This window comes from Protopterus annectens, chromosome 16.part0 (assembly GCF_019279795.1).
Source record: "Protopterus annectens isolate FY-2018-M chromosome 16.part0, PAN1.0, whole genome shotgun sequence".
NCBI classification, from domain to species: Eukaryota; Metazoa; Chordata; order Ceratodontiformes; family Protopteridae; genus Protopterus; species Protopterus annectens.
In genome coordinates this window covers 346,585,473-346,613,089 of record NC_056750.1, presented here as the reverse complement: position 1 = coordinate 346,613,089, position 27,617 = coordinate 346,585,473, and the positions used below count along the sequence as shown (strand labels likewise).

The following is a 27,617-nucleotide window of genomic DNA, read 5'->3' as shown; positions in this document are numbered from 1 at the left end:
GTTTTGTTCTTACACGTGGGTCGGAGCCGATCCCTCGGCTCCGAATTGGCCGCTTTTCAAGCTCAGACTCTGAGAAGCTCGAGACCTAGTGTATATCCCATGGTGTTCTACTGTGAATCCCCAGATCTAGTTTGCCGCTGCAACGGATTTACAGCTCGTCGGAGGAAGCTCGGGCCAGTGATTTAAAATTTTCAATATTAATAGAAGTTTTTGTCTATAGATTAGTATTAGATATCCTTAAATTACTACTATATCATATAGTATTAGGTTTTTGCCTATTAGTTTAACTCTAGTTAGAATTTTTTGAGAAGTATTTCTTTTCAGGACTTTAAGCCTCTTTTTTCTTGGGTGTGACAGGGCTCTGTCAGCTATTGTGTGTGTGTGCTTCTCTTCTTCCTATATAATCAATAGTGTGGTAGTTAATACTAGATATTTAGTGATATATATATATATATATATATATATATATATATATATATATATATATATATACTGTAAGGAGTTAGTTAATACTAATTTAGTTTTGTTGTTATAGTTAAAGATAACTATTCTTGTTATAACTGAATATTCAGGGACCTGTATTATACTTGACATGTCAGAGCTTTTAGGCACAATGGCAGCCACACTGATAGCAGTTCCATTAGGCCGCATGCACATGCGAATACTCCACTGGCTACTCTTCGTGCAATGGTCTTACCAACGACTGCCCATGTCACACGAGATCCGGTTAACGAATCTTTGCAAGAAGGATCTCAATTGGTGGTTGAACAGCGACCAAGTGATAATCGGACGTCCCCTTGTTCTTCCCCAACCCACAGCCACAGTAACCACGGATGCTTCCCTGATAGGGAAAGACTGTCCAAGGCACTTGGTCAATCATGGAAACACATTTGCATATAAATGTCCTAGAGCTGAGAGCGGTGTTCCTGGCGTTGCAACACTTTCACGACTCTCTCCCTCCAGGTACAATTGCTATCCAAACGGACAACATGTCGGTAGTCTGGTACATCAACAAGCAAGGGGGAACCAGATCGTATCCCTTATGCCGGGAGGCCCTAAGAATTTGGCAATGGGTTGTATCCACCAGATGCTTTCTGATAGCAACGCACATCCTGGGGTCATCCAACGTGATAGCGGACAAGCTAAGCAGGGCAATGCTGTTGCCTCACGAGTGGTCTCTCAAACAACAGGTGGCGGAAAAGATTTTCCGCAGATGGGGCCAGTTTTGCTGCGACCTATTTGCATCTCCGATGAATGCCAAATGCAGGAGCTACTTTGCCCTTTGTCCCCCACCGTGGAACAAACCGATGGACACGCTCGTACACGATTGGCCCCCGGGCCTCCTATATGCCTTTCTGCCAATACCCCTAATTCCCAAATTCATGCAGAAAGCCAAAAGTCTGGGAAGGACTGTGATTTTGATAGCCCCATCTTGGCCTCAACAGATTTGGTTCCCCTTCCTGTGGAAGTATCAAGTGGAAGAACCATGGATTCTGGACCCAGTGCCGGATCTTCTGACTCATTCATCGAGAGTTCTTCATCACTCCCTCACCTCCCTAAAACTGACAGTTTGGCTGCTCCAATTCCCACATTAGCCAGGTCTCAAGATTTGTCTTCTGCGGTCCAGCATATTATAGTTTCCTCTCATAAACTATCTACCAGGAAGCTATACAATAGCAAATGGAAACGATTTGTTCACTGGGCTTCTCAACATGACATTGACCCTTATGTAGCACCTATTCATACCATCTTAGAGTTCTTGTCTTCCTTGTTCCATGATGGCGCGGCAGCTGCCACCATTAGAGTTCAATTGGCTGCTATTTCCAATTTCCATGTAGGGTTTAACAGGTCTAACATCATGTCACATAGACTATGTAAAGCATTCTTAAAAGGAACCCACCATCTCAGACCACCTATCAGGCATCCCGTCTCTCCCTGGAGTTTGAATCTGGTTTTATCCCAATTGATGCTCGCCCCCTTCGAACTTGCTTCATCTTGTCATTTAAAGTTTTTGTCTTGGAAAACTATATTCCTGGTAGCCATTACATCTGCACGTAGGGTCTCCGAACTTCAAGCCTTGTCCTCCAAACCCCCATATTTGATTTTTCACCCTGATAGTGTCTCCCTCAGGACTAATCCTACCTTTCTTCCCAAGGTCTATTCAGAAACTAACTTAAATCAGTCCATTGAGCTTCCAACCTTCTTCAGACGCCATACCAACAGACTGGAATATATGTTGCACAAGCTTGATGTACACAGACAACTGAGGTTCTATCTGGATAGAACGAAGGATTTTAGACAATCGGATCAACTCTTCGTCTCTTACGCAGAGAATAAGAAAGGTTTTGCAGTATCAAAAATCACATTGTCTAAGTGGCTCTCTGACTGCATCAAATCCATTTATGCCTCCACTAATCAGCCATTAGAAACTAACGTCAAAGCCCACTCTACACGAGCTGTTTCTACGTCATTAGCTCATGCAGCTCGCTTGCCCTTAGATACCATCTGTGCAGCTGCAACGTGGTCAAAAACTCACACGTTTATCACTCATTACAAAGTGGATAGGACCTCCAGGGACAGGGCTACCTTTGGTTCCACTGTGCTCAGGAATGTTCTCCCGTGAACCACCCAGGATCATGGTGCATGGGACGCTACCCACGTGTAAGAACAAAACGGCGAGATAGAACAACTTCACATAAAGAAGTTATGTCCTTACCATAACGTTCCATGTGAGTTGTTCATCTCGCCTTTTTGTTCTTACATTCCCGCCCACCTTCCCCCTCCATTCGAGCAAGATGGTTGCCTTGGTGGATTGGTCGAGTTTGTCAGTCTGTATTAAACATTCTGTTTTTTCCTTCTACAATCTTATAGCTACCTACATAGGTAGACACTATAGATTTATTTCTTCCTGTAGGCTGTCTTGGTTGCAGCATACTAGATCTGGGGATTTACAGTAGAGCATCATGGGATATACACTAGGTCTCGAGCTTCTCTGAGAGTCTGAGCTTGAAAAGCGGCCGATTCGGAGCCGAGGGATCGGCTCCAACCCACGTGTAAGAACAAAAAGGCGAGATGAACAACTCACATGGAACGTTATGGTAAGGACATAACTTCTTTTTCTTGGATATTTTGTTAGTTAAGAATGCAAACAATAGCACTAAGACTAAACTTTTCAGAAAGGAATGCTATAGACCTACGTATGTACATCGTAACAGTATGCACCCTGATCATGTTTTTTGTAATGTCTTGAAAGGACACAATCTGAGGATAAGTCACCTACATAGTAATGATCAACATTTTGAAGAAGGACTTGATCAGATATATGCTGACTTTACATCTAGAGGGTACCATAATGATGAGTTACAGTATGCACAACAAAACACTAGGAAGTGTGGGTAAACTAGAGGGAAACCTTTTTTTTCCCAACCTCTAACATCACAACCTGTGGATAACAAGGCCAGGGATTTAGTTCCATTTCTTAGCCTTGCATTTTCACGTGATGAGAAGAACATCAGGGAGATTATACTTGGACACTGGCCCATCCTAGGAACCAATGCAGAGATTTCCAGGGTGGTGGGTGATAGACCTAGATTTGGTTATATAAAAATAAAACATCTATACGACATAAACTGTGTTTTTCCCAACGCAATTCTGATATGAAGACTGAGAATGTAGCACCACATACTGCCAAGTGTAATAGTTGCTCTTTTTGCAACTGTATTGATGAATCAGGGAGATACATACATCCTGTCTATGATAAGTCTTTTACACATCTTCCAACGGCAGACTGTAACACTAAAGATTTAGTTTATTTAGCACATTGTATAGCCTGCAAAAGCTTCTATGTTGGCAAAACTAACAGACGTTTGAGGGAGAGGATACAAGATCATTTATACTGTGCACGGAGGGGTCTGAATTACAGAGCAGTAGCGAAGCATATGAACACATTTGGTGATGGACGTGATTTCAGATTTTTAGTGTTAGAGGTTTTAAACCTAGATGTTAGAATAGATGATTTGGTCAACAAAACATACCAAGCAGAGATGAAGTGGATCTTTAGACTAGGGGCTCATTGTTCCCCTGGCCTAAATGAGCATGTCTCAGTACAACCAGCATTGAGAGATAGACCCCTAAATAAGAGATAACCTCTTTCTATCTAGTCTTTGGTGTCTTAGGCCATATGATCTGTTGTGTTTAGCTATAAATTTGCTGCATTTGAATGTTAACCCTAATATATAGTGAATTTTATAGTGATGTGAGTCTATACATTATTTAGTTATTATACATTAAGCTATATACATTGTTTCTACTGATATTTGAATAATATTTCGTCTCTAGAGACATGAGAGATATATACATATATACAGAGATAGTTTTTAGTCATTTCATTCACAGTTTTACATCATACAGATGTTATTAATATTATATAATATAAGCATTATTATTTTTAACACTATAGACATTACAGTTTTTACACATTCTAAGTTTTATGTTTTGTATATGTTTGGTCTGCATACATATGCATTTGTGTTTTTAACTTGTTCTTACCTTAGCTTAAAGGATATTATTCCCAGGTTGACTTTAAGAAGTGCTGGTGATTAATTACTAGTTCTAAGTACCTAGCAACCTGAAAATGCCTTTTTCACTGATTGGATGCACTATTGAGTTTGTACTATAAGTAGCTAGTGCTTTATTCTGTTTTTTGATCTGAAGAAGCTATATGCGAAAGCGCTCATCTGTGTGTTATTCTATACATTAAACTACAACTTGGATCGACCTCTGCTGTGTACCACTGGTTGTATTTCTCATTTTTACTTTTTGACTTTGCTTGCTTTTACACACCAGTGGTTCTTTTTTCCCCAACATCATTTATTTTTGGATTTATATAATTTACTATAATGCTTTGTGGCTTATGTTTCCAGTATTTTTCAGCAATTTCAATATTATGATGTTTGCACAACCCCGAGTGTATCAATCTTGTCACATTATTATGCATTTCAGTATACAGTCCTTCTGCCATTAGTATATCACAACCAACAACAAGGTGTGCAACTGTGTCCAATTCTGTTTACAAAACCTACATTTGTCTGTTTCTCCCATATGTTCAATGGACTCTGTAAACCAGCGTGTACGTAGTCCACTATCTTGGGCTGCCAATGTTAACCTTTCATCTTTTGGTTTAAATTCACCTTTCCTTAACCATTCCTACATTTGATCCTGATCAACTTGAGATTTTTTCAAGAGGTTTCTGTACTTGCAACTATATTAATGCATTTTCCACATTTCTTACCATCTCATCTGATCCTTCACCTTATATTATTTCTTTTGTTTTTTTTTGGCACATTTAGTTGCTGCCTGATTTTTTTATCTACTTTTGGTTTGATTTGCATTCCTGCTTGACACTGATATACTTCTGCTAAACAAAGCAGGGAAGTCATTTTAGACTTGTTTTCTTCATGTTTTAAAACTGTCCTATGTTTGGATCTTGTGAGATCAGCAAATATGTCTGCAGTCGTAGGATTGCATATCTATACTTGTAATCAGTTTTGAGGAGGCCCATACCCTCTTCAGAATGGGAAATACATAATCGTGGTAAACATTGATTTTTTTATAAATCATTTGATAAGCATGAAACATCATACTTATTTTCCTGTCCAACTGATCCAACACCTTTTGGGGCCAATCACCCCAAAAATAAAAGTCAGGACAGGAAGAGCAAATTGATTTATAGGTTTTGTTCCTAGATATCGGTACTGTTTTCAGTGTTATTTGTAGTCTTCTAAAATATTCCTTACCAAGTTTTATTCACATTTGTTCATGTTTTATTGTTGATCCTTCATAAGTTCCCAAATATTTATACACTCAAGTCTTGCTCAAGTTCTTTTATATCACATTCCTGTCCCAAACTGATGTTTTTTGGTGCTGCAGCTTTCATGTTTTAAAGGTTGCTTTTGCACATTTGTCAAGATCAAGTGACATTCTTATATCATCTGAAAAAGTTTTAACCACTTGCAGTTGTGCTTTCAGTTCCTCACCTAATGAACTGTACCATTTTAAATTATCCACAAAAAGAAAATAAGTCTTTATACTTTGTTGTCATCTGGGGGCCAAATTGTAGCCATGACCTAATCTTTTAAGAAGACAGCTTAATGGGTTAAGGGTAAGACAGAAGGGCAGCAGTGACAGAGTCACCCTGGAATATCACCTTTTGAATTTTTATCCCTGGAATAATAATTCGTCCTTTATCATGGCTTAACTGCTAAGTGGTTTGCCACTGTTTCATGGTCGCTGTAATGTAATAAATCAGAGTAGGATGTATCTTATATGAGCACTCTTTTATCCATGAATGTGGGATACTGTCAAATGCTTTTTTATAGTCAGTCCATGCCATACTTAGATTCTTCCCCTTTTTACAGTTTTCCATTATGACATTTTTTTAACAAATGATCCTGCGTTCTGTATGACTTTCTTTTGTTACCCTTTTGTTCTGTTGCCATGATTGAGTTTTCTTCTAAGTGACTATAAAATCTGTCGGCATCAATTCCATTATATAGTTTATACGTCATTGGAAGGTACGTTATTGGACTATAATTTTTAGGATAGCTTGCAGGTTCACTCTTAAGTAGGAGCATTGTTTTTCTTGTTGTTAACCAGGTTGTCTGTTCGGGGTGCGCATACAAATAGTTCGTACTCATGGTTAATCTTCATGTAAAGATGGTAATACTTTTAGCCAGAAGTTTGGTACTGCATCTGGGCCTGGGGTTTTCCAATTAGGAGCTTTTCTTAACTTTGTTTCAATCTCTCTGCCCTTTACTTCATCCCATTTCATATCCTGTACATTTGAACTTCTTATTCTTCTTCTATCCATTTAGCATCTTTATGTTCCACAGGATCTTCATAGTTACTTCTGCAAAATGTATCTAATGTTCTTCATCTCACATTGCTGCAGTCCTTACACTTGGGTAGTCCGCTGTCCTCGGTCGGCCCGAATACCAAAGTATAAGGCTGACGTCGGTCAAGGCGCTTAAGACTGACATCAGGACGTCAGGGTACAAATGCGCATGACCGACGTCATATCCTCAGTCTTTTTTGCCGCATGGTCCGATGCAGAAGCAGTGTTGCAAGTGCCGTTCGGCGTTCTGAAATTTTTCGAGTTCGGAGTTTCAGACCGAATCAAAGTTGGCTAAGTACCCCGTTGGGGAATATTTTGGTTTTTTCTTGCCTCAGTGTTTTACCGGATGTCAGAAAAAGTGAATAACTGTATTTCTTGTGGGAAACAGATACCGCATAGGGACTATCATTCTTTGTGTATTCCTTGTTTGGGGCCTGAGCACGACGTTGTTGGGTGTCGCTTTTGTGCTAGGTTCAATAAGCGCACTATTAAGCGAAGGTTAGATTGTGCTAGGCTGGTCTTCGGGAAGCGGTGCAATTATAATATGCCGTCGGATACTCCGGCGCCCGCTTCTTCGAAGAAGCGCAAAGATAAAGCAGTTAAACCCAGGCAAGATGAGTCGTCCGTTCCAGACGCCGGTTCTTTAGAGGCATCAGTGGAACCGGTGGTTCCGACGGAGGCTTCTCTGGAGTCCCAGGGGGAGACTCTGATTTTGCAGGATGTGGCATCTCAGGAGGCAGGTCAGGCTGAAGGGGCTTCTCAGGTTACTAGTCTCCCCTCCCTTCCTAGGGTGGTTAGGCCCTCTCCTTCTGTTTCCAAGCCTTCTCCCAGAGGCAGGCCAGGTTTAGCTTCTGTTGGTGTCACTCCTAGTTCAGCAGGGTCTGTACCCAAGAAGCACATGCTTAAAATGGCAGAAGATTTGATTACTCTGATTAGAGGTTCTTTGCCCCCTCCTGATAAGAGGCCTAGGGTGGAGCCAGAGTTGGGGAGTTTTGAGCAGGCTTCAGATGTTTCTGAGTCTTCGGCTGAAGACTTGCAGGAGTACTCTCCTTATTCTGATTCTGATGCAGATGATTCGACTCCTTCTGCTTCTCCTCCAGAGGATTTTTCTTTTCAGAGACTCTTCATTCCATGAGGGAACATTTTAAGTGGGAAGGTCAGGACTTCTCTGATTCCAGGAAAAGGCTTAGGGAATTTTTGCTTTTACCCCAGCATAGGCCCTTGGCTATACCCCCTGTTCTGGATGTTGTGGAAGATGTGTTTGCAGAGGCTTCACTTAATCCTGATTCTCTGCCTCCTGCTCCTGTTAAACCGGACAGGTATTACAGGGTGCCTGAGGCTCATAAATATCTTTATAAGAGTCCTAGGGTGGACCCAGAAACTGTTAGTCAGGGACCTAAGGGTGTCAAGGCCTCTGTTGTGAAAAGTCCGGTTCCTCCAGATAAAGAGGCCAGAGCTTTGGATAGGTGGGGTAAGAAAGTCTATACTTCTTCTACCTTAGCTATGAGGGCTTTGAATTGTCAGTTTCATATGTTGAAATATCAAAACTATCTACTTTCTCAATTGAAGTCTAAGGTGGATGCTCTGGCAGAAGGCATTGAATGTAAAGAATTACAAGATTTGGTGCATGTCTCTGAACAGGTGGGTAAGCATTCTTTACAATGTGGTTTTGATGCTGTACAGGCCTCGTCTAGGGTGGCTGCCACTGGTTCAGTTCTTCGCAGGCACGCCTGGCTTAGGGATCAGAATTTATCTGACCATGTTAAGATACGGATTTTGGATGCTCCTTTACAGTCTGATGTGTTGTTTGGTTCACCTGTGGAGTCAGTCTTGAAGAAAATGGAAGACAAGGCTAAGTCTATGCAGGCTGTTAAAGATTTTTTGCAAGTTCAGCCTCCAAAGTTTAGTAGGAATTGGCCTGCTAAGGGGTGGACGTATCCTCTTATGATTCCCAGTCTAGGGGTAGATCTAGGCGTGGTAGGGGCAGAGCTCAGAGTTCTTTCAGACCTAGAACAGGAGTTCACCTGCACAATCTTCGGGTGAGGGCAGGGGCCAGTCCTTTCGTAAACAGGCCCAATGACCTACCTTTTCAGCTGCCAGATCCTTCTTGCCTGGCAGCACCTTTGGGAGGAAGGTTGGCACTCTTCAAGGAAAATTGGAATTTGATTACCCAGGACAAATGGGTATTGGATATCATTCACCAAGGTTACAGGTTTTATTTCCATACCTTACCTCCTTTCAAAGGCATGCCGGACGTTCCTCCTCAGCAAAGACTAGAGGCTCACAAACAAATTTCTCTGCTACTTCAAATAAGGGCCATACAACCGGTACCTCTGCCAGAAGTGGGCCTAGGATTTTATTCTCGCCTGTTCCTAGTACCAAAGAAAGGGGACACGTGGAGACCAATTTTGGATTTATCTATCCTCAACACATATCTGGACATTCCCAAGTTCAAAATGCTGTCGTTGCAACAGCTTTTACCTCTGCTGGGCAAAGATCATTGGATGGTGACTCTGGATCTCAAGGAGGCTTACCTTCATGTTCCTATCAGGCTCAGTTGCAGGAAGTACCTGCGTTTTCGGGCTGGGACTTCATTATCAGTTCTCTGCATTGCCCTTTGGCTTATCTACTGCCAGAGTGTTCACGAAGGTTCTGGCTCCAGTGATAGCTTTCTTCAGGCTAAGGGGAATACAAATCTATCCTTATTTGGACGATTGCCTGATTCTGGCCCAAGGAAAGGACGAACTTCTTCAGCATTTACAGTATGTGATAGCAGTGTTAAGATGCCTGGGGTATTCTGTGAACGAAATAAAGTCCAGTCTAGTACCCTCTCAGGACATGTGCTTTCTGGGTGTGAGACTGAATACAGCATCCCAGATGGCCTTTTTGACCCCGGACAAACAAAAGAATCTTTCTCTTTACTTCCATCAATTGTCTCGTCAGTCCAGGCTGACTGCAAGGACATTCCTTCAAGCCTTGGGGTTCATGGCATCTTGTATTCTGGTACTTCCCAATGCCAAACTGCATATGAGGAAGCTACAATAGTATCTCAAAAATGTATGGACACAGCACTGCCAAGATATGGACACTGTCATTCAGATAATACCTTGCATTCAAAAGGAATTTTTGTGGTGGGCTCAGGAATGTCACCTAAACAAGGGACTCTCTGTGACCCGGCCAGAGGCGAGTCAGATTCTAACGACAGATGCCTCGGACAAAGCTTGGGGAGCTCATCTAAATGGAAAATGGGTACAAGACTGGGTGCCAGACTTCAACATCTACATATCAACTTGAAGGAGATGTTAGCAGTCCAATTTGCATTAATAGCTTTCAAGGATTTACTTCTCCCAGGACAGGTGTTGGTTCTAACAGACAACACAACTGTCATGTGGTACATCAACAAGCAAGGGGGAACGCATTCTTATCCTCTATGCAGACAAGCAATGATTTTGTGGGAGACTGCTCTCAGTTTACAGCTAAATCTTCAGGCAAGGTTTCTGCCAGGAGCACAGAACTCCTTAGCAGATGTGTTGAGCAGACAAATTATGGATCCCCACGAGTGGAAATTGGATCCTCATGTATTTCAGAAATTGACAGTGTTATGGGGAACTCCAGACATAGATCTGTTCGCTTCTCCACTAAACTACCAGCTGCCAAAGTTTTGCACAAAAAGGTTTCATCCCACAGCCTGGAAAGTGGATGCTCTCTCATTCAATTGGAGCAATCTTCACGTGTATGCCTTTCCACCTCTGCCTCTCCTCCCAAAGGTACTCATGAAGGCCAGACAGGACAAGCCAAACATGATTTTAATAGCTCCAGATTGGCCTCGACAGCACTGGTACCCATTACTGAGAAGTCTGGTACAGGAGCCTCCATGGCCTTTGCCTTCAATTCCTCACCTGCTGTCTCAGGAGAACAGTCATTTACTCAATGTCAGACTTCACTCTCTTCATCTGACAGCCTGGCATATTCTGTTTTAAACCCTGGAGGGTCTCAGCTTCCACAACAAGTCTTGAATGTTATTTTGGAGGCCAGAAGGACTAGTACAAGAAAAGTGTACGCGGATAAATGGAGGAGATTTTTATTTTGGAGTACAGCAAAGGACTTTGATGTTTCTAAGCCTAATTTAAGTGTGGCTCTTCAATACCTTACTGAGTTACTGGACAAAGGGTTGTCCTTCTCCTCTATTAAGGTTCATGCTGCAGCAATTTCTGCTCACTATGACTGTGACCCACCTTTGTTTTCTCATCCTTTGTTTAAGCAATTCCTTAGAGGGGCAAAGAATATAAGACCCCAATAGAGCTCCTACTCCTGCTTGGGATCTCAATTTTGTGTTGGAGAAACTCACTCTACAACCTTTTGAGCCTGCAGCTACTGCTGAGTTGAAATATTTATCATGGAAGACTGCTTTTTTGTTGGCCATTACTTCTGCGAGAAGGGTTTCTGAATTACAGGCCCTTATGGCGATTGAGCCTTTCTTAATTTTCCATAAGGATAGGGTATCTTTGCATACTAATCCTTCATTTATGCCTAAAGTGGTTTCTAGTGTGGCTTTAAACCAAACTATTCATTTGCCTACGTTTTATGCAAATCCCCAAAATAAAGGGGAAAAGATTTTGCACACTTTGGATATACACAGGCAGTTGCGATATTATTTGAGCAGAACTAAAGGATTCAGGCAGTCTCAGCAGTTATTTGTTTCATTTGCTTTGAGTTCTCAGGGCAAACCTGTTTCAAAACAAACTATTTCTAAGTGGATTGATTTTTGTATTGCTTTCTGTTATTCCCATCATGGTAAGGAAATTCCAGCAGGGATTAGGCCTCATTCCACTAGGGCTACTGCCACCTCTACAGCTTTTTTAAGGGGGGTGGCTACTAAGGATATTTTGGAAGCAGCTACTTGGAGTTCAGTGCATACTTTCTCTAAGCATTACCACCTTCCACTTTACTCTAAATCTAGGGCTGGTTTTGCCACTGCAATTTTACAGGGCATTTTGGCAGCTCCTAATGCTTTCTAGTTTTGCCATCCTCCCTTACCTCTGCTTTGGGATTCTACCCAAGTGTAAGGACTGCAGCAATGTGAGATGAAGAACATAGTACAGTTTTGTACCTACCATAAATGTAGATGTTCAAGATCCACATTGCTGCAGTCCAATTTACCTCCCTCCTTCCCTCTGTAGTTAGAGGTGGTTGTGTGGTTTGGGTTGTGTATATATTGTAAATATTGTAAATATGTTTGGTGCAGGGGTGGTTAGTTGGTTTTTTGCTGTCTTTTGGTTCTAGCCTTTCTTTTTAGGGCCTTCTGACATCTGGGGCAAGAAAAGACTGAGGATATGACGTCGGTCATGCGCATTTGTACCCTGACGTCCTGATGTCAGTCTTAAGCGCCTTGACCGACGTCAGCCTTATACTTTGGTATTCGGGCCGACCGAGGACAGCGGACTACCCAAGTGTAAGGACTGCAGCAATGTGGATCTTCAAACATCTACATTTATGGTAGGTACAAAACTGTACTTTTCTTCTTTTTTTGGTGGTGTTTCAATTCCTTTTGCCTTGTTTCCTAATTCTCCACAAAACTTTTCTGGGTCATCAATAAATTACTTATTTTGTACTTTTCCTTTACATTTATCTGCATATCTTCTAAGTTGTTCTGCTTGTGCTGATATTTTTAGTTCATTATTTGTGATAATGTACAATAGATCCTGATCTGTTCTGATATTGCTCATTGCTTTTATCACGTCTATCTTTCTGAGTATTTTGTTTATCTGTTTCCTCTTCTGTACTCTTCTAACAGTGATACTTCCTGTCTTAGTTGCTTTCTAGTTTTCTCTATTCAGTACTTCCATGATGGCATTTGATTTCTCCCCTTTCCTTTCCCTTACTGCCCTGTGTTTTTGTGGTAAGACCTTTTCTGTTATTATTCTGGCTGCACAGTAATATGTCCTATTTACTTCTGTTATATCGTATGAATCTCTATGGACAGTCCTAATTACTGTGTTAATTTGTTTTATCAGACTTTTAACCTTTTGGGCTCTATTGACTTTCTATAATCTATTTCTTTCATTGATCTTAATATGTCTGTCTGTCTATTAAATTAAGCAATTCTTCTCTTAGATCATTTTCTTCTAACCTGAGGGCACATTCTTTGTTCTCCATTTCCTGCAGGCAGTCTATAGAAAGTTCCACAGCATCTTTCTGTGCCACATTCTCTTCAGTTTCATCCTGTGTCATCCGTTGCTCTTTCATATGGAAACTCACCGGCCCATCCCTCCACAACATTGACTGTGTCAGAGTTGCCACAGTTTCTTGCTCTTTCCCTTGCTGTGCAACTACTACAGCTGAACTTTTGTACAAGTTTCCTGTGGAAGGCTCCATTGTATCTCCAGATGGCAACTGATCAGATGTTTTCCGTTCCAGTGGTTTCTCCTTAATTTGGGGATCCATTGCTCTATCCCATTGTGATGTTATCAAAGTTAGATTTTCTAAACTAAATCCTTCACTTCGCAGGTAATTCATAACCTCAGTTTCTATTTATTTAATTTCTCCATTACTAATCTTTCCTTCTCCTCTCTGTCTTCTTATCTTTTGTATTTTAAAATTTCCAGGTCCGGATGACTTTGCCTGTATTTCTCTTCAAATATCTTTGGTGCTGGTGTTTATTAGTTTTACTTTCTCCTTTGCATAAATATTGCATCATATTAAATGTCTTTCTGTTTCCCACATCCATATTTCTGCTTCAGATATGTCCTGCTCCTCCTGTTTCTCCTTACTTGGGGGATTTGTCATTGTCATACTGTGATATAACCTGAGTTAGACTTTCTACAGTAAATCCTTCACTTCGCAGGTATTCCATAACAACTTCAACTTCTACTTTACTTATCTTCTGTTTTACATTCCCTCTTTGTGATCTTATTTTTTGTATTGTGAAATTTTCCATATCTGGATACCTTTGGCTGTATTTCTCTTTGAATATCTTTGGGGCTGCTTTTTTGTCTTGATTAATTTGGCTTTCTCCTTTGCATAAATATTGCCCCTTATCAAATATCTCTTTCTTTCTCATGTCAATATTTCTTTTTTATAACTTCCAAAAATCTCTAGATTTTGCGCTTTATATTTTCGCACTTCCTCAGTTACTTCTTTTTCCAAGTGGCTCAAGATTTCTTGATGTATATACTGTTTTTCATAAATCTGTTGTATTAATGAAGACACATTTTTATTTGAAGCTTCTGACAGTTTTTCTTATACAAGTATTTTTCTTTCCTCTAATTTCTTTCTTAATATTTTTGTGTATCTTCTGTCTGGAAGTTCTGAGCTTCTTGCATAATAGTAACAGTACATCATTTCTTTCTTATCCTCAGTCTTTATGGCTCTTTTTTGGCCTATCAGTTTTTGTGGACTGCTGCTTCCTTCTACAACAAGGAGGCCATCCTTCCGCTGGGCCTGGCCTAGCCCCATTGTAAGAATGTTTCTTACTTTTTTTTTTAATTTCTCCAAATCTTTTGGGTTTCTAATACTATGACGGAAATGGACCCCATTCCTAAGTCAAAATACGATTAAAGTTCATGAAATTAGTATTGTTTCAATCTTTGATGTCAGCCAGAAGTGCTCTTCACAGCACTCGCAATGTGCCCAGTAATGACTCCTTCAGTTTGTAAGGGGTTACATGGATTTGTCACATATTTAAATATGATTGTAAATTTTTTTTTTATAAGACCCGTTGTTCCAACTACTATTGGACCTGTCTGGGTATCTTTCTTCCACATTGCTCTTGTTTCTGCCTGCAGATCCTGATATTTTATGACTTTGTCTCTCTCTGTACACAAGACACTGTAGTCAGTGAGTGTAGCAATTTCAGTGATCAATGCTACTTTTGTCTTCTTCTCTTGGACCACTATATCCAGTTTTCTAGCATTTGTCTTTTGAACTGGTGGTAATAGGTGATCCCATGTGATGTACTTCATCATTTTCTATGATGCTTTGTAGCTCATGTTTCCAGTGTTTTTCAGCCACATCAGTACCATAATGTTTGCACAATCCTGTGTGAACTGTTACATGTTGACTTAGCATACTCTTCAGTGGAAGCTTATTTGTCAGCAATTTCTGCCCGTCTGCCACTGAACCCTCCTCTGGCCTCTACATTTGAAGTCAAGAAGTTTCTAAAAAGCATTCTTATCAGACCCGCAGGAAAGCCTATTCCTCCTCCTTGGGATTTTAATATTGTCTGACTAAACTGACTCAGGCTTCTTTCAAGCCTGCTGCTTGTTCTTCTTTGCAACATTGCATCTGGAAGATTGTTTTTTTTTTGATTGCTTTAACCTCCACCAGAAGAGTTTCTGAGGGCAGTCCCTCTTTTTTAGTTTTTCATAGAGACAGGATGTTTCTCCATATAAATCCTCCTTTTATGCCCATGGTAGTTAATGAGCTGTCCCTTAATCAGTCTGCCTGGCTTTCCTTCTTTTTTCCTTCTTTGCAGTGTGCTAGTGAGAAGGTTCTTCATAACTTGGATATAGACACCTCGGATATTATTTAGACAAAACAAAGACCTTTCATAAATCTGATCAGCTTTTTGTTTCTTTTCATACCAGGACATTAGGTTTGGCAGTTTCTAAGCAAATCATCTCCTCCTGAATTTCCAAGGCCATTTCTTTTTGTTATACTTTTCATGGCAGTTGTCTGCTTCTAGTTAGGCTCATTCTACTAGGGCAGTAGCTTCCTAAGGGGCTTTCTTCAAGGGTTTGGACACCAACTCCATCCTTGAAGCTGCTGTTTGGTCTTGTGTTCACACATTCACTGTTTTGTTCTTCTTCTTCTTTCGGCTTTTCCCGGTTAGGGGTTGCCATAGCGGAACCCGGTCTGCTAATGATTGGCAGTAGATTTTTTATGGGTGCCGAGGTGCCAGCTCGACGCCCGACCTTCAACAAAGGCACGCCCATTCTACGCATGTCTTTCGAACACCACTCGACCGTGGGGAGGACATGCAGACTCCACACAGAAGGCGCTCCCGCCGAGAATCGAACGGGAGAACCTCTTGCTGTGAGGCAACAATGCTACAGCTGCACCACTGCGGAATTTTGTTCACACATTCACTAAACATTACAAATTGGATGCCATTTGCAGAGTCAGGGGCAGCATTTCCCAGGGCTCTCCTTCATGGGTGTGTAGAGGATTCCTCCTTCCCTTCCTCCTTCCTACATTCATTGTAGCTTTTGTACTGTCCCAGAGCTGATGAATACTGCTACAGTGATATGGAAGGGCATAGTACACATATAAAAGCTTACCATAACAGCAGATGTCCTTCTTTTCACTGTTGCAGTATTCACTCCCTCTCTCCTACCCCCTTTTCTTTTCCTCTTCTTCAATGGGTGGTGGTTTCTTTCTGACCAAGAAGTTCTTCTCCTTCCTGCCTTCCCATTTCTGGATGTACATTTTGTCTTTTCCACTGGGGGTTCTGATTCTCCTGTGTCACTTCAGTTCATAATGGAGAGTGTACATACTTCACCTTTATGCCCTACACTTGCATGGGGAACATATGTCTGACTTTTGATGCTCCTATGTAATTAAGGCTTTGGTATGCTGGCCGGTTGTTGAGCTATCTTTGGCTGGAGATTGCATAACTGATGAGGAATAATCTACTTGAAATACTGGAGAAGGTCAACTCCTGGTTAGATTTGCTGAAATACAGTAGTATAGAATATGTATGTAGCATAGGTGGTATAAAGATCAAAGCCAGACGCTTGTATGTATTTGGGTATTTTAGATAACAGCAAATTACGTTTTCAAGAACACATGCATAGCATTTGCTTATTTTTATTTTTGACTCAGCTTATCCAACTGGGCAGGTCCAATTTACAGTTTAGGTCTGGAGAGAAAAATCTTGCGATATACACAATTTACTGACAAATACAAATCTACAACCTAAGTAGAATGTGCCAAACTAAGAAATGAGTGTGTATGTAAGAACCCACAGGGAGACAGAATATATGTGTGTGAATGAGAGGGAGGATAGAGGAATGGTGAGGATGCAGGGAGTAGAGGTGGAGAAGGTAAATGAGTTTAAGTATTTGGGATCAATAGTTCAGAGTAATGGTGAGTGTGGAAGAGAGGTGAGGAAGAGAGTACAGGCAGGATGGAGTGGGTGGAGAAGAGTGTCAGGAGTGATTTGTGACAGACGAGTACCAGTAAGAGTGAAAGGGAAGATCTACAAGAGGGTAGTGAGACCAGCTATGTTATATGGGTTGGAGACAGTAGCACTGAAAAAAAGGCAGGAGTCAGAGCTTGACGTGGCAGAGTTGAAGATGTTAAGATTTGCACTGGGTGTGACGAAGATGGACAGGATTAGGAATAAGTATATTAGAGGGTCAGCCCAGGTTGGAAGGTTTGGAGACAAAGCCAGAGAGGCAAGATTATGTTGGTTTGGACATGTGCTGAGGAGGGATGCAGAGTATATCGGGGAAAAAGATGCTAAGGATGAAGCTGCCAGGTATCAGGAAAAGAGGAAGGCCTAAGATAAGGTTTATGGATGTGGTGAGAGAGGACATGCAGGTGGTTGGTGTGACAGAGCAAGATGCAGAGGACAGGAAGAAATGGAAACAGTTGATCTGCTGTGGCGACCCCTAACAGGAGCAGCCGAAAGAAGAAGAAGAAGGGAATGAAGGAGGCAGGTGCATTTATGAGCAGTAAGTGTGCAACATTTGAAGAAACTTGTATGTAATCATTTCTCAAGGACAACTGTACTTTGATCTTTGGTGTATCATTAACGATGCGTAATGTCAGCAAAAAAAAAAAAAAAAAAAAAAAAAGAATATCAGTATGCATATTGGTAAACTGAGTGCAGATAACTTTCACCATGTGTGTGCATGTCATGATTGTATTTTCATTTCTATGTCATAAGCATGAGCAAATTGCAGGCATACAGAGCTTTTCCCTTGACAGTGGCTCAGGGACATAGGATATTTGTAAGAGTAAAATACCACAAGTTACAAATGTGATGCAGTTATTGCTAGCAAGAAACTGGTAACACCAGATGCATAGCAGAAAAATAAATCTGGTCAGCAGGCGTAATATTCAGTAGATTTGGGAAAGGAAAAACACAGGAAGAAAACAAAACATGAGTATGAGAGCAGGCATTAAGGAATATGACAAAAAGGAGGAGGACTGTTGTGCGGTAAGAATAGGGTTTAGACATTGCAAAGACTCTTGTTAATGGCAAAAACATGGATGGTGACTACAGAAGGGCCAGAGTAAAGTTTAACAGAATGCATGGGGAGGGGGATATAGTGGGAACACTTGCCAGAATATAAGGTGGAAGTTCAAGAGAGAGAGATATGGAGCTGAAAAGTAGGCAGGGGCTTGGGACTGTCAAGGTAATGTAACCCCACATTTACAGGACATGTACTGGCAAGGTGAGGCTTAGTAGCTGTTTTGAAGTCCTGCTTGAAGGCAAGTTTCTGAATGTTAAACAGCAGTTTTATTTTGTTATATTGACCTGCTAATTTGAGCCAGCTGAGTAAATTAGTAGTCTGCGACTTCACGTGTTGTGCTTGTGGAGTGATTTTTATGGGCTGTAGAAGTGGAATGTAATAGCAAGTGAGACACTGTTAGTTGGAAAGCTTCCATAGAATGATGTCATTCTAACAGGTTAAGTTTCTTTAAGATTCCAGAACTGGAAGATCAGAAATGTGTAGCAGGAGCAAAACCTGCATTCCTGTTACAGGCTTGATCAAACATGTGTAGTTGTTGGGAGGAGATTAGTTAGTACAACAGAAGTATACAGGAGACTTGGCAGAAGGACAGCACAGGCTGCAGTTTTCTGCTATAACGTTTCATAAAACATTAGCCCTGTATAGCATACCAAGCTTCTTTTTATTTATGTCTGCAATGATAGACTTGAGCTGTTTCTTCAGATTACCCTAACACGCGTAACATTTTCCACAGCTTGAATGAGGAAATAGTACAGAAAAGTAATAAGTACCTTACAGTGAAAAAACAGTAATGCATAGTCAAACAGCCTCCTGTTTTTTTCTCTTTGCACAACCTTGCCTGAGTGGCTTCTGTACTTGCACCCAGTCAGTCTTTCCTTGAGGGTAAGTGCTGGGCATTCCCATGCTATTCACAAGCCCTGTGACCCATTTTTGTTACTGTCTGAGAAGCCCTGTTAGCCTGTTTGTTTCCCCAGTGGCAAGAGTTGAGTGGTATGGAGCAGGGTGGCTTGCTGGTCCTACACAGCAATTTACCTCTCCCTTTGGAGCACCACCCACTCCCTCAATAGCTCACTGAGCTCTACTGTGTGCTGCTACTAGGGAATAGTGTACAGTAACTGCTTTATGCTGATCTGATGCAGCTGCACCTTGGCACTGTGTGCTCATAGGGCCGTGCTCCACTGGTGTAACAAAAAATGCTTGCATTAGGTGTGAACCAAGCCAGTGCTGCCACCTACCTTCAGGATGGGTGAGATGGCACTCACTCCCATCCTTCCTGTCAGCTGTTACAGGTGCCCGTTCCAGTAATCAAAAAATGGGTAGCCTGTGCCATAGGGTTTTATCCCTGTATTCCACAGAGCTGGAAGTCCTGCATTTTGTTTTGAGGATTTTTAAGAACAGACCTACATTAGATAATAAGGCTTTAACAGTGTTAAATTCATGTAAGTGTTCGTGACACAACATGTTGCACACTTACCTTTGGTGTAGAAGGCTGTGGGTTCTATGCCTTTTCATGGTAGATCAATAGCTGGCACAGCAAGGCTTCACTCTTGAGTATGTCATCCTTTAGATGAGATGTTAAACTGAGGGCCCGGTCTGCTTGACTAGCTGGTAGCTCATATGAATGTGAAAAATCCCACGACACCTATTGAAAAAGAGTAGGGGAAGTTCCCCAATGCCCTGGCCAAATTTTCTTGTAGTATAAGTACCACTTAGGGTCTCCTCTGAAAAGTGACCACTAGCCTTGTGAGGCTAACACAGTCAAGAACAGTGCAAATAAAATAAAATGTCAGAGCACTTAACTGTATAACTGATATAGAAGAGACCTGGGGAAAGCAGCACTGATCATTGACATGCTGAGTTAACATGTCATCGACAAGTATGGAAAATAAAAATGGGCCAAGCACAGAGGCTTGTGGAACAGAGAGATTAACAGATGGAGGTGGCATTATCCCATGTGAAGCCTTATTTCATGGTAGATACTGAACCATTGAGTGGTATCTGCGGCTAGCCCAGTGGCAGAAAAACTTCATAGAAGTTGGTAGCTAATGGGAGGAGATATGTAAGATTGCATCAAAAAAACTTCACTTCGGGCTGGAGTCTTTGTACCTTTGTTCTGAAGTCTGGTTAATTCAATATATGAGGACATTTTTCAGGGTGATCATTGGCACATACAAATAAGATTCACAAAGTAGATAAGAGAACTGAAAGAACTAACCCATGAAGAAAGGCTTAAGGATTTAAAACATACTCTTACAAAACAATTTAGATCTTATTTTGGTTTATATGTCTGTGAAAGGCACATATTGGCAAAATCCAACCCAGATACAGACTTAGCTAGCTGCTTTGGGTAGGTAGGAAATACAAGATTAAAACAGTGTGTCTTTCATCTTTTAGTCTAATTGGTTCAATGGAAATGTAGTGGAATGGTGGAACAGGCTTTTAGAATTTTCTAGTCAGTTACATGGGTGATAAAGACATAAAGTATGCATTTAATAGTCTTGCTAAAAAAGATGTGTATGTTTTTTTTTTCTGGTTAATTTTCAACTTACATGCAGAGAGATCTCTCTGTGTGACCTGTATTTATTTTCATGCTGAGTTTCATTTTTTCTTTTCTTTAGACGCTTGTACCCTGATATGGCTTTTTTCCAACGCCCCACTGATTATCCTTGTCGACTGATCATGGATCCAGAGAATGAATATGAAACACTACGTAAGCGGGTGGAACAGACAACACTGAAAGCACAGACTGTGGCTCGCAACCGCAGTGGAGTTACTAATGTGGGTCGCTGTCTTCTCACATGAAAGCATTAAAGGATCTCTGTTAAGTTTTATTACATTGTGGAAGATGATTTTGTCTTGAAAACTGCAAGTCTCAGATACAAGAGCCAGAAATGGTTGTGATATATGTATATATATTTTTTATTTTTAATCAGTGTTTCATTTATTTATTAAGATAATCTCAAAGTAATATAATGTGTAGCAATGTTAAATGGCATTTCTGAGTACATTTCAGAAAAAGTTTTTGCATAGCTGAGTTGTATCTAAACATAGGTCATGAATTGGTAGTTTGATGCAGTCGCTGGGCGATAAATTTGACCCTCCAGCATGTCCTATTTAAGTCGCAGGCCATATTTAGGTCCCTGGAGTGAGTAGCCGTAGTCCTGTTTGATTTACTTGTATACAGCAAGTTCATTAGGTTTGGGTCTTGGATTGTTCTGTATACCAAGCATAAGTCTCCCTTAAGAAGTCTGTATGACATGGAGTATAGTGACAGGGACTTTAGTTGGCCTATGTAAGGCACATGCTGGAGCCCCTTGATATTCTTTTAAGAAATCTTTGAGGTCTCTCCAGTTGCTGCATTTGCTTGTGTATGCAAAACAGGGCATTGTACTCAATTATAGGCCAGACTAGTGTCAAGTGTAGCAGGGTTATAACTGGTTTTGCTCTCAAGGTGATGCCTTTACTAATCAAGTGTGTTATGTAGAAAACCTTCATTACTACAGTAAGACACATGGTGGTTGAAGTTAAGGATGCAGTCAACTTGTGATCCATGGTCCCTTACCACTTCATGGGTACTTAGGGTATTGTTGATTTGATAGTGCGAAGGGACATTGTTCGTGGCAAAGGGAATGATGATGCATTTCTTTGCATTCAGTTTGAGACCGTGTCTAATACACCAGTCATTGGTCTGCATGAGATCCTCCTGGAGTATACTGACTTCATTTAGGGATTCAGTGAATACACCTAGATTGCAGTCGTCTGCAAAGTTGGTCAGCCACAACCCCTTAGTTCTGACCTGAACTTCTCAGAAGTATGTACCAAACAGTAGGGGGCCCAGCACGGACCCCTGTGGCATCCCACTGATAACAGGTCTGCTGGTTGATGTTAAGTCACCCACTTTGATAGTGTGTGTTTGGTTTGTGAGCCAGTTGGCAAACCATCTTGCAACAAAGGGGTTTACATTCAGTTTGCCAAGTTTATCGGTAATGCCTGAATGTGGGATTGTGTCGAAAGCCTTTGCCAAGTAGAGGTATGCTGTGTGCACAAATTAGTCCTTGTCAGTGGCCCTGGTCAAATTTTTCAAAGAAGTCCACCAGATTTAACAGGCAGGGTCTGCCCTTGACGAATTGGGTAGGATCCAAAGTTTGGAGGTTGCCTGTGTGTTTATTTGTGAGATTCATAATGATACGTTCCATAGCCTTACAGATGAGGCTGGTCAGGCTTATGGGTCTGCTAGGCCACCTTTGTGGAGGGGAATAACTGATGTTCTTCGTGTTTCACTGTTGCAGTCATCACATTTGGGTTATCTGCTTGCAGTAACCCTCAGTCGGCCTGATTATCAAAGTCTTGGGTCCTGCATCGGTTGCTGTCTCATCTTCCATGACATCAGGTCGTCAGGGGTATAAAGCATGCAGCCGACACCATTACACCAGTCTTTCTTGCCGTACAGTGCCCAAAGCAGAAGCAGTTCGCAAGTGCCAGTCGGCTGACTCCTGAAAGTTTCGTTTTCGAGTTTCAGAACCGAAGTCTTCAACTAAAGCTAAGTACTCCATTGGGGAAACTTTTTCTTGCTCTTTACCAATGTCAGTAAAAGTTAATAATTGCATTTCTTGTGGAAAGCAAATACCTCATAAAAATTTTAATTCGTACTGTATTCCTTGCCTAGGCCCTGACCACGACGTACCTCGCTGTCGGTTTTGTACCTTATTCAAACATCGAACTATTCGTCGTCGGTTCATTTACGCTTCTAAATGTTTTGGTACTCGGTTCAGTTATCCAGAAATGGATTCGGTAAGCCACCCGACTACCGACATTCCGAAAAAATGCAAAGATAAAGACAGAGACAGACCGCATAGGTCCAAAGCTGCCGACAACGCTTCTCCTAAGCTAGTCGCCAGTTCGCCGGTACTCAGTGAGCCCCTGATGCCCGCTACTTCAGATTCGCAGGCCTCTACTGAGACCCATTCGGAGTCCGGTATACCGCGAGGTGCTTCCTCAACTGTGAAACCTGCGGATGTCTCTACCTTGGATGGGTCTGGAGCTGCTGTGCGGGCACCGGCTTCTGAGGGTGTATTCAGGCCTACTGACTTTCATATTAAACCAACGCCATCTTAGTTTTCTAGGCATGGATCGAGTTTTAGGCCTTGAAGAAAGACACCCAGACCACATGGTCAAGCCCTATGCCTAGAAAACAAATGATAAGAATGGCTGAATACCTTATTACTCTAATCAGGGGAAGCCACCCTTCTCCCTCTAAGAGACCTAGGACTGAATTTCCTTCTGATTCTTCTGATCAGGACTCTGAAATTTCTGTTTCCACTGATGACCAGGATTTACCCTTATCTACCTATGAGAATTCTGATGCAGAGGACTCCATTCCCTCTGCTTCCCCTCCAGAGGATTTCACTTTTGGTGAAAACTTGCATACTCTTAGGGTGCATTTTCGCTGGGAAAGCCAGGATTACTCTGACTCCAAAAAGAGGCTGAGATTTCTTACTCCTGCCCCAACATAGGCCTTTAGCTATACCTCCTGTACTGGACATTGTTGATGATGCCTTCTCGGAATCTAGCCTGACCCCTGACTATTTACCTCCTGCTCCCAGGAAACCTGATAGGTATTACAAGGTTCCTGACTCTCACAAGTTCCTTTTTAAAAATCCTACTGCGGATCCTGAGACTATTTCACAGGGACCCAAGGGCATTAAGGCTATTACTGTGAACAATCCTACCCCCTCTGATAGAGATTCCAGGGCGCTGGATAGATTGGGTAAGGAGGTATACACTTCTGCAACCTTGGCCATTAGGGCCTTAAACTGCCAGTTTCATATGTTAAAGTATCAGCAGCATATTATTGGATTGCTTAAACAGAAAATGATGTTGATTCCTGATTGTGCTAAAAATAAAGATTTACAGGATTTAATGCATTCTGCTGAACAAGTTGGAAAACATACTTTGCAATGTGGTTTTGATTCATTAGAGGCATCTTGCAGGGCTGCTGTCACTGGGTCTGTACTTAGAAGGCATCCTTGGCTTAAGGAGCAATCTTTGCTAGATCATGTTAAGGCTAAATTGCTGGATGCTCCCTTAAACCAAGACTGCCTGTTTGGCAACAGAGCAGAAGTAGTACTTAAAAAGATGGAGGAAAAAGGTAAATCTATGCAAACTGTTAACGATTTCCTGCAAGTACAGCCTCCCAGATTTAGTAGGCATTGGCCCTCTAAAAACTGGTCCTTTCATGCCTCTTCCAGGCCTTCTCAGTCCAAACCCAGAACCAGCAGAACACCCAGGCTGCAGTCCCAAGGGACTCACAGGACTAAGCAGTGGGAGGCTCCCACTTCCAAAGCAGGAAGTAGAAAGACTCCCCCCTATGGTAAACTGTCTCACTGACTTAACTTTAAACCTTCCAAGCCCTGCTCAACTGACTGTTCCTTTAGGGGCAAGATTGCCCTGCAAGCCAAAAATTGGGAACTCATTACCCAGGACAAATGGGTTTTAAATATAGTTTCCCAAGGCTACAGATTCCACTTCCACTCCTTACCAACCCCAAATCTACCCCCAAATCAGTGGGCAGAGGCTCTAAAGCAAGTTCTCTCCCTTTTAAGCATCAAGGCTATTCAGCCTGTTCCAAAAGAAGAATGGGGACAAGGTTTCTACTCAATACTTTTTTCTGGTATCCAGAAAAGGCCATTCCTGGCATCCTATACTATCCTAAACACATTTTTGGTAATCCCAAAATTCAAGATGCTAACTCTTCATCAGCTGCTTCTTATGCTAGGCAAAGATGCCTGGTTGGCAACACTGGATTTAAAGGAAGCCTACCTGCACATCCCAATAAGGAAATCTTGCAGAAGATACCTACGCTTCAAAGCAGGCTACATGCACTATCAGTTCTCTGCACTGCCCTTTGCTTATCTACTGCGCCCAGGGTATTCACAAAGTGCCTAGCTCCAGGTATTGCTTTTTGCAGAAATATTCAAATATACCCATACCTGGACAATTGTCTAATTCAGGCAGAAAGCCAGGACATACTATTGAATCAGCTGGCATTTGTAAAGAAACTGCTAACTTCTCTGGTGTACACCATAAACGAAAAGAAATCACATCTTGTACCCTGACAGCAAATTGTATTCCTGGGAACAAAGCTTGAATACAACTTCCCAGATGGCCTACCTCACACCAGAGAAATAAGTTCATTTGACAGCCTACTTCAAACTACTGGCCACAAAGACCCAACTATCTGCAAGGAAAATACTGCAGGCCCTGGGGTTCATGGCCTCCTGCATCCTACTAAGTCCATATGCAAGACTGCATATGAGGAAACTACAATGGTATCTAAAAAGCCTATGGTGTCAACATTTTCAGGATCTAGAATCATTGATTCCTGTCATACCTTGCTACAGATACGAGTTCCTTTGGTGGGCAGTGGCCTGCCACCAAAACAAGGGACTGCCATTCACTCTACCCCCTGCCGGCCAAACCCTAACAATAGACGCATAAGACTATGCATGGGGGGCTCACTTGGCAGGGAAGTGCATTCAGGGCAAATGGAACCCAAGTCAAATCCACCTGCATATCGGTCTTAAAGAAATGTTAGCTGTACAGAATGCTCTGACAGCCTTCAAGGACCACATTCTTCCAGGGCAATTATTGGTAAAGACGGACAACACCACTGTTATGTGGTACATAGACAAGCAGGGAAGAACCCACTTGTACCCTCTCTGCAGACTAGCCATGGCTCTGTGGAACACAGCCTTAAGCTACCAAATGCACCTACAGGCTCAGTTCCTGCCAGGAAAGCTAAATACACTGGCAGACCTAAGCAGAAATCTCATGGACCCACAGAAGTGGAAACTGGAGCCAAAGATATTCAACATGTTGAGAAACAAATGGGGGAGCCTAGAGATCTCTTTCCTCCCCCCAGAACTACCAATTGGACAAATTCTGCACAAGGACTCCCCACAAACAAGCTTGGAAAGTGGATGCCCTGTCCTTCACCTGGAAAAACGTATCAGATGTTCTTCGTGTTTCACTGTTGCAGTCATTACATTTGGGTAATCTGCTGGCAGGTTGCCCTCAATCGGCCTGAATAACAGAGTCTTGGGTCCTGCATCGGTTGCTGTCTCCTCTTCCATGATGTCAGGTCATCAGGGGTATAAAACATGCAGCTGAGGCCATTTTATTCAGTCTTTCTTGCCACGCGGTGCCCGAAGCAGAAGCAGTTCGCAAGTGCTGGTCGGCCGACTCCTGAAATTTTCACATTTGAGTTTCAGAACCGATGTCTTCAAACTAAAGCTAAGTACCCCATTGGGGAAACTTTTTCTTGCTCCATACCGATGTCAGTAAAAGTTAATAATTGCATTTCCTGTGTGAAGCAAATACCTCTTAAGGATTTTCATTTGTACTGTATTCCTTGCCTAGGTCCAGATCATAACATGCCTTGCTGTTGGTTTTTTGCTAGATTTAACTAACGCACTATTACGCGTCGGTATATTTTTGCTTCTAAATATTTTGGATCAAAATTTAATTATCCTGAAATGTCATCAGTTAGCAATCCGACTACCAGAGTTCACAAAAAATGTAAAGAAAAAGACAGAGACAGACCGTCTTCTATGTCTAAAACACCGACGCATGAGCCACGTGGTCAGGCCCCTATGCCTAAAAAACAGATGATCAAAATGGCTGAGGACTTAATTACCTTGATCAGGGGTTCCCAACCCCCCCCCCCGCACACACACACACACACACACACACACACACACACACACACACACACACTAAGAGGCCTAGGCAAGGCACTGCTTATGAATCTTAAGATCAGGTTTCCATTTTTTCTGATTCCTCTTCTGATCAGGAATTTTCTATTCCACCCTATGAGGATTCTGATGCAGAGGAATCCATCCCATCTGCATCTCCTCCTGAGGATTACTCTTTTGGAGAGACTTTGCATACTTAAAGGGAACATTTTCATTGGGAGAATCAGGACTTCTCCAAATCAAAAAAGAGGCTTAGGGATTTCCTTCTTCTTCCTCAGCATAGACCTTTGGCAATACCTCCTGTATTAAATATTGTTGATGATGTGTTTTGTTGTCAAGCATGACTCCTGATTCCCTACCTCCGGCTCCTAGTATGCCAGACATATATTACAGGGTTCCTGACTCCCACAAATTTCTATTCAAAAATCCTCTTGCTGCTCCTGAGATTATTTCACAGGGTCCCAAGGATGTAAAGGCCTCTACACCCAAAAATCCTACCCCCTCTGATAGAGATTCCAGGGTGCTGGATAGATGGGGAAAGAAGGTTTATACATCTGCAATCTTGGCAATCGGCCTTAAACTGCCAGTTTCATATGCTTAAATATCAACAGCATGCTATGGGCTTACTGAAACAGAAAATTATGTTGATTTCTGATTGTCTGGAAAATAGAGTTACAGGAATTATTGCATTTAGCAGAACAAGTTGGAAAGCATTCTTTGCAATGTGGTTTTGATTCCTTGGAGGCCTCTTGCAGGGCCGCAGTTACTGGA

The 27,617-nt window shown here is 41.8% G+C and overlaps 1 protein-coding gene across 2 annotated transcripts in view; it reads left to right on the top strand.

Annotated features, from left to right (window-relative positions):
* TBC1D13 (TBC1 domain family member 13) overlaps positions 1 to 27,617 on the top strand; it is a 1,245,864-nt gene that overhangs the window by 406,550 nt on the left and 811,697 nt on the right. For both annotated transcript variants that reach the window (XM_044058416.1, XM_044058417.1), the window contains exon 7: positions 20,712 to 20,871. In XM_044058416.1, coding sequence (XP_043914351.1) covers positions 20,712 to 20,871 — 160 coding nt within the window. The remainder of the gene's footprint in view (positions 1 to 20,711; positions 20,872 to 27,617) is intronic.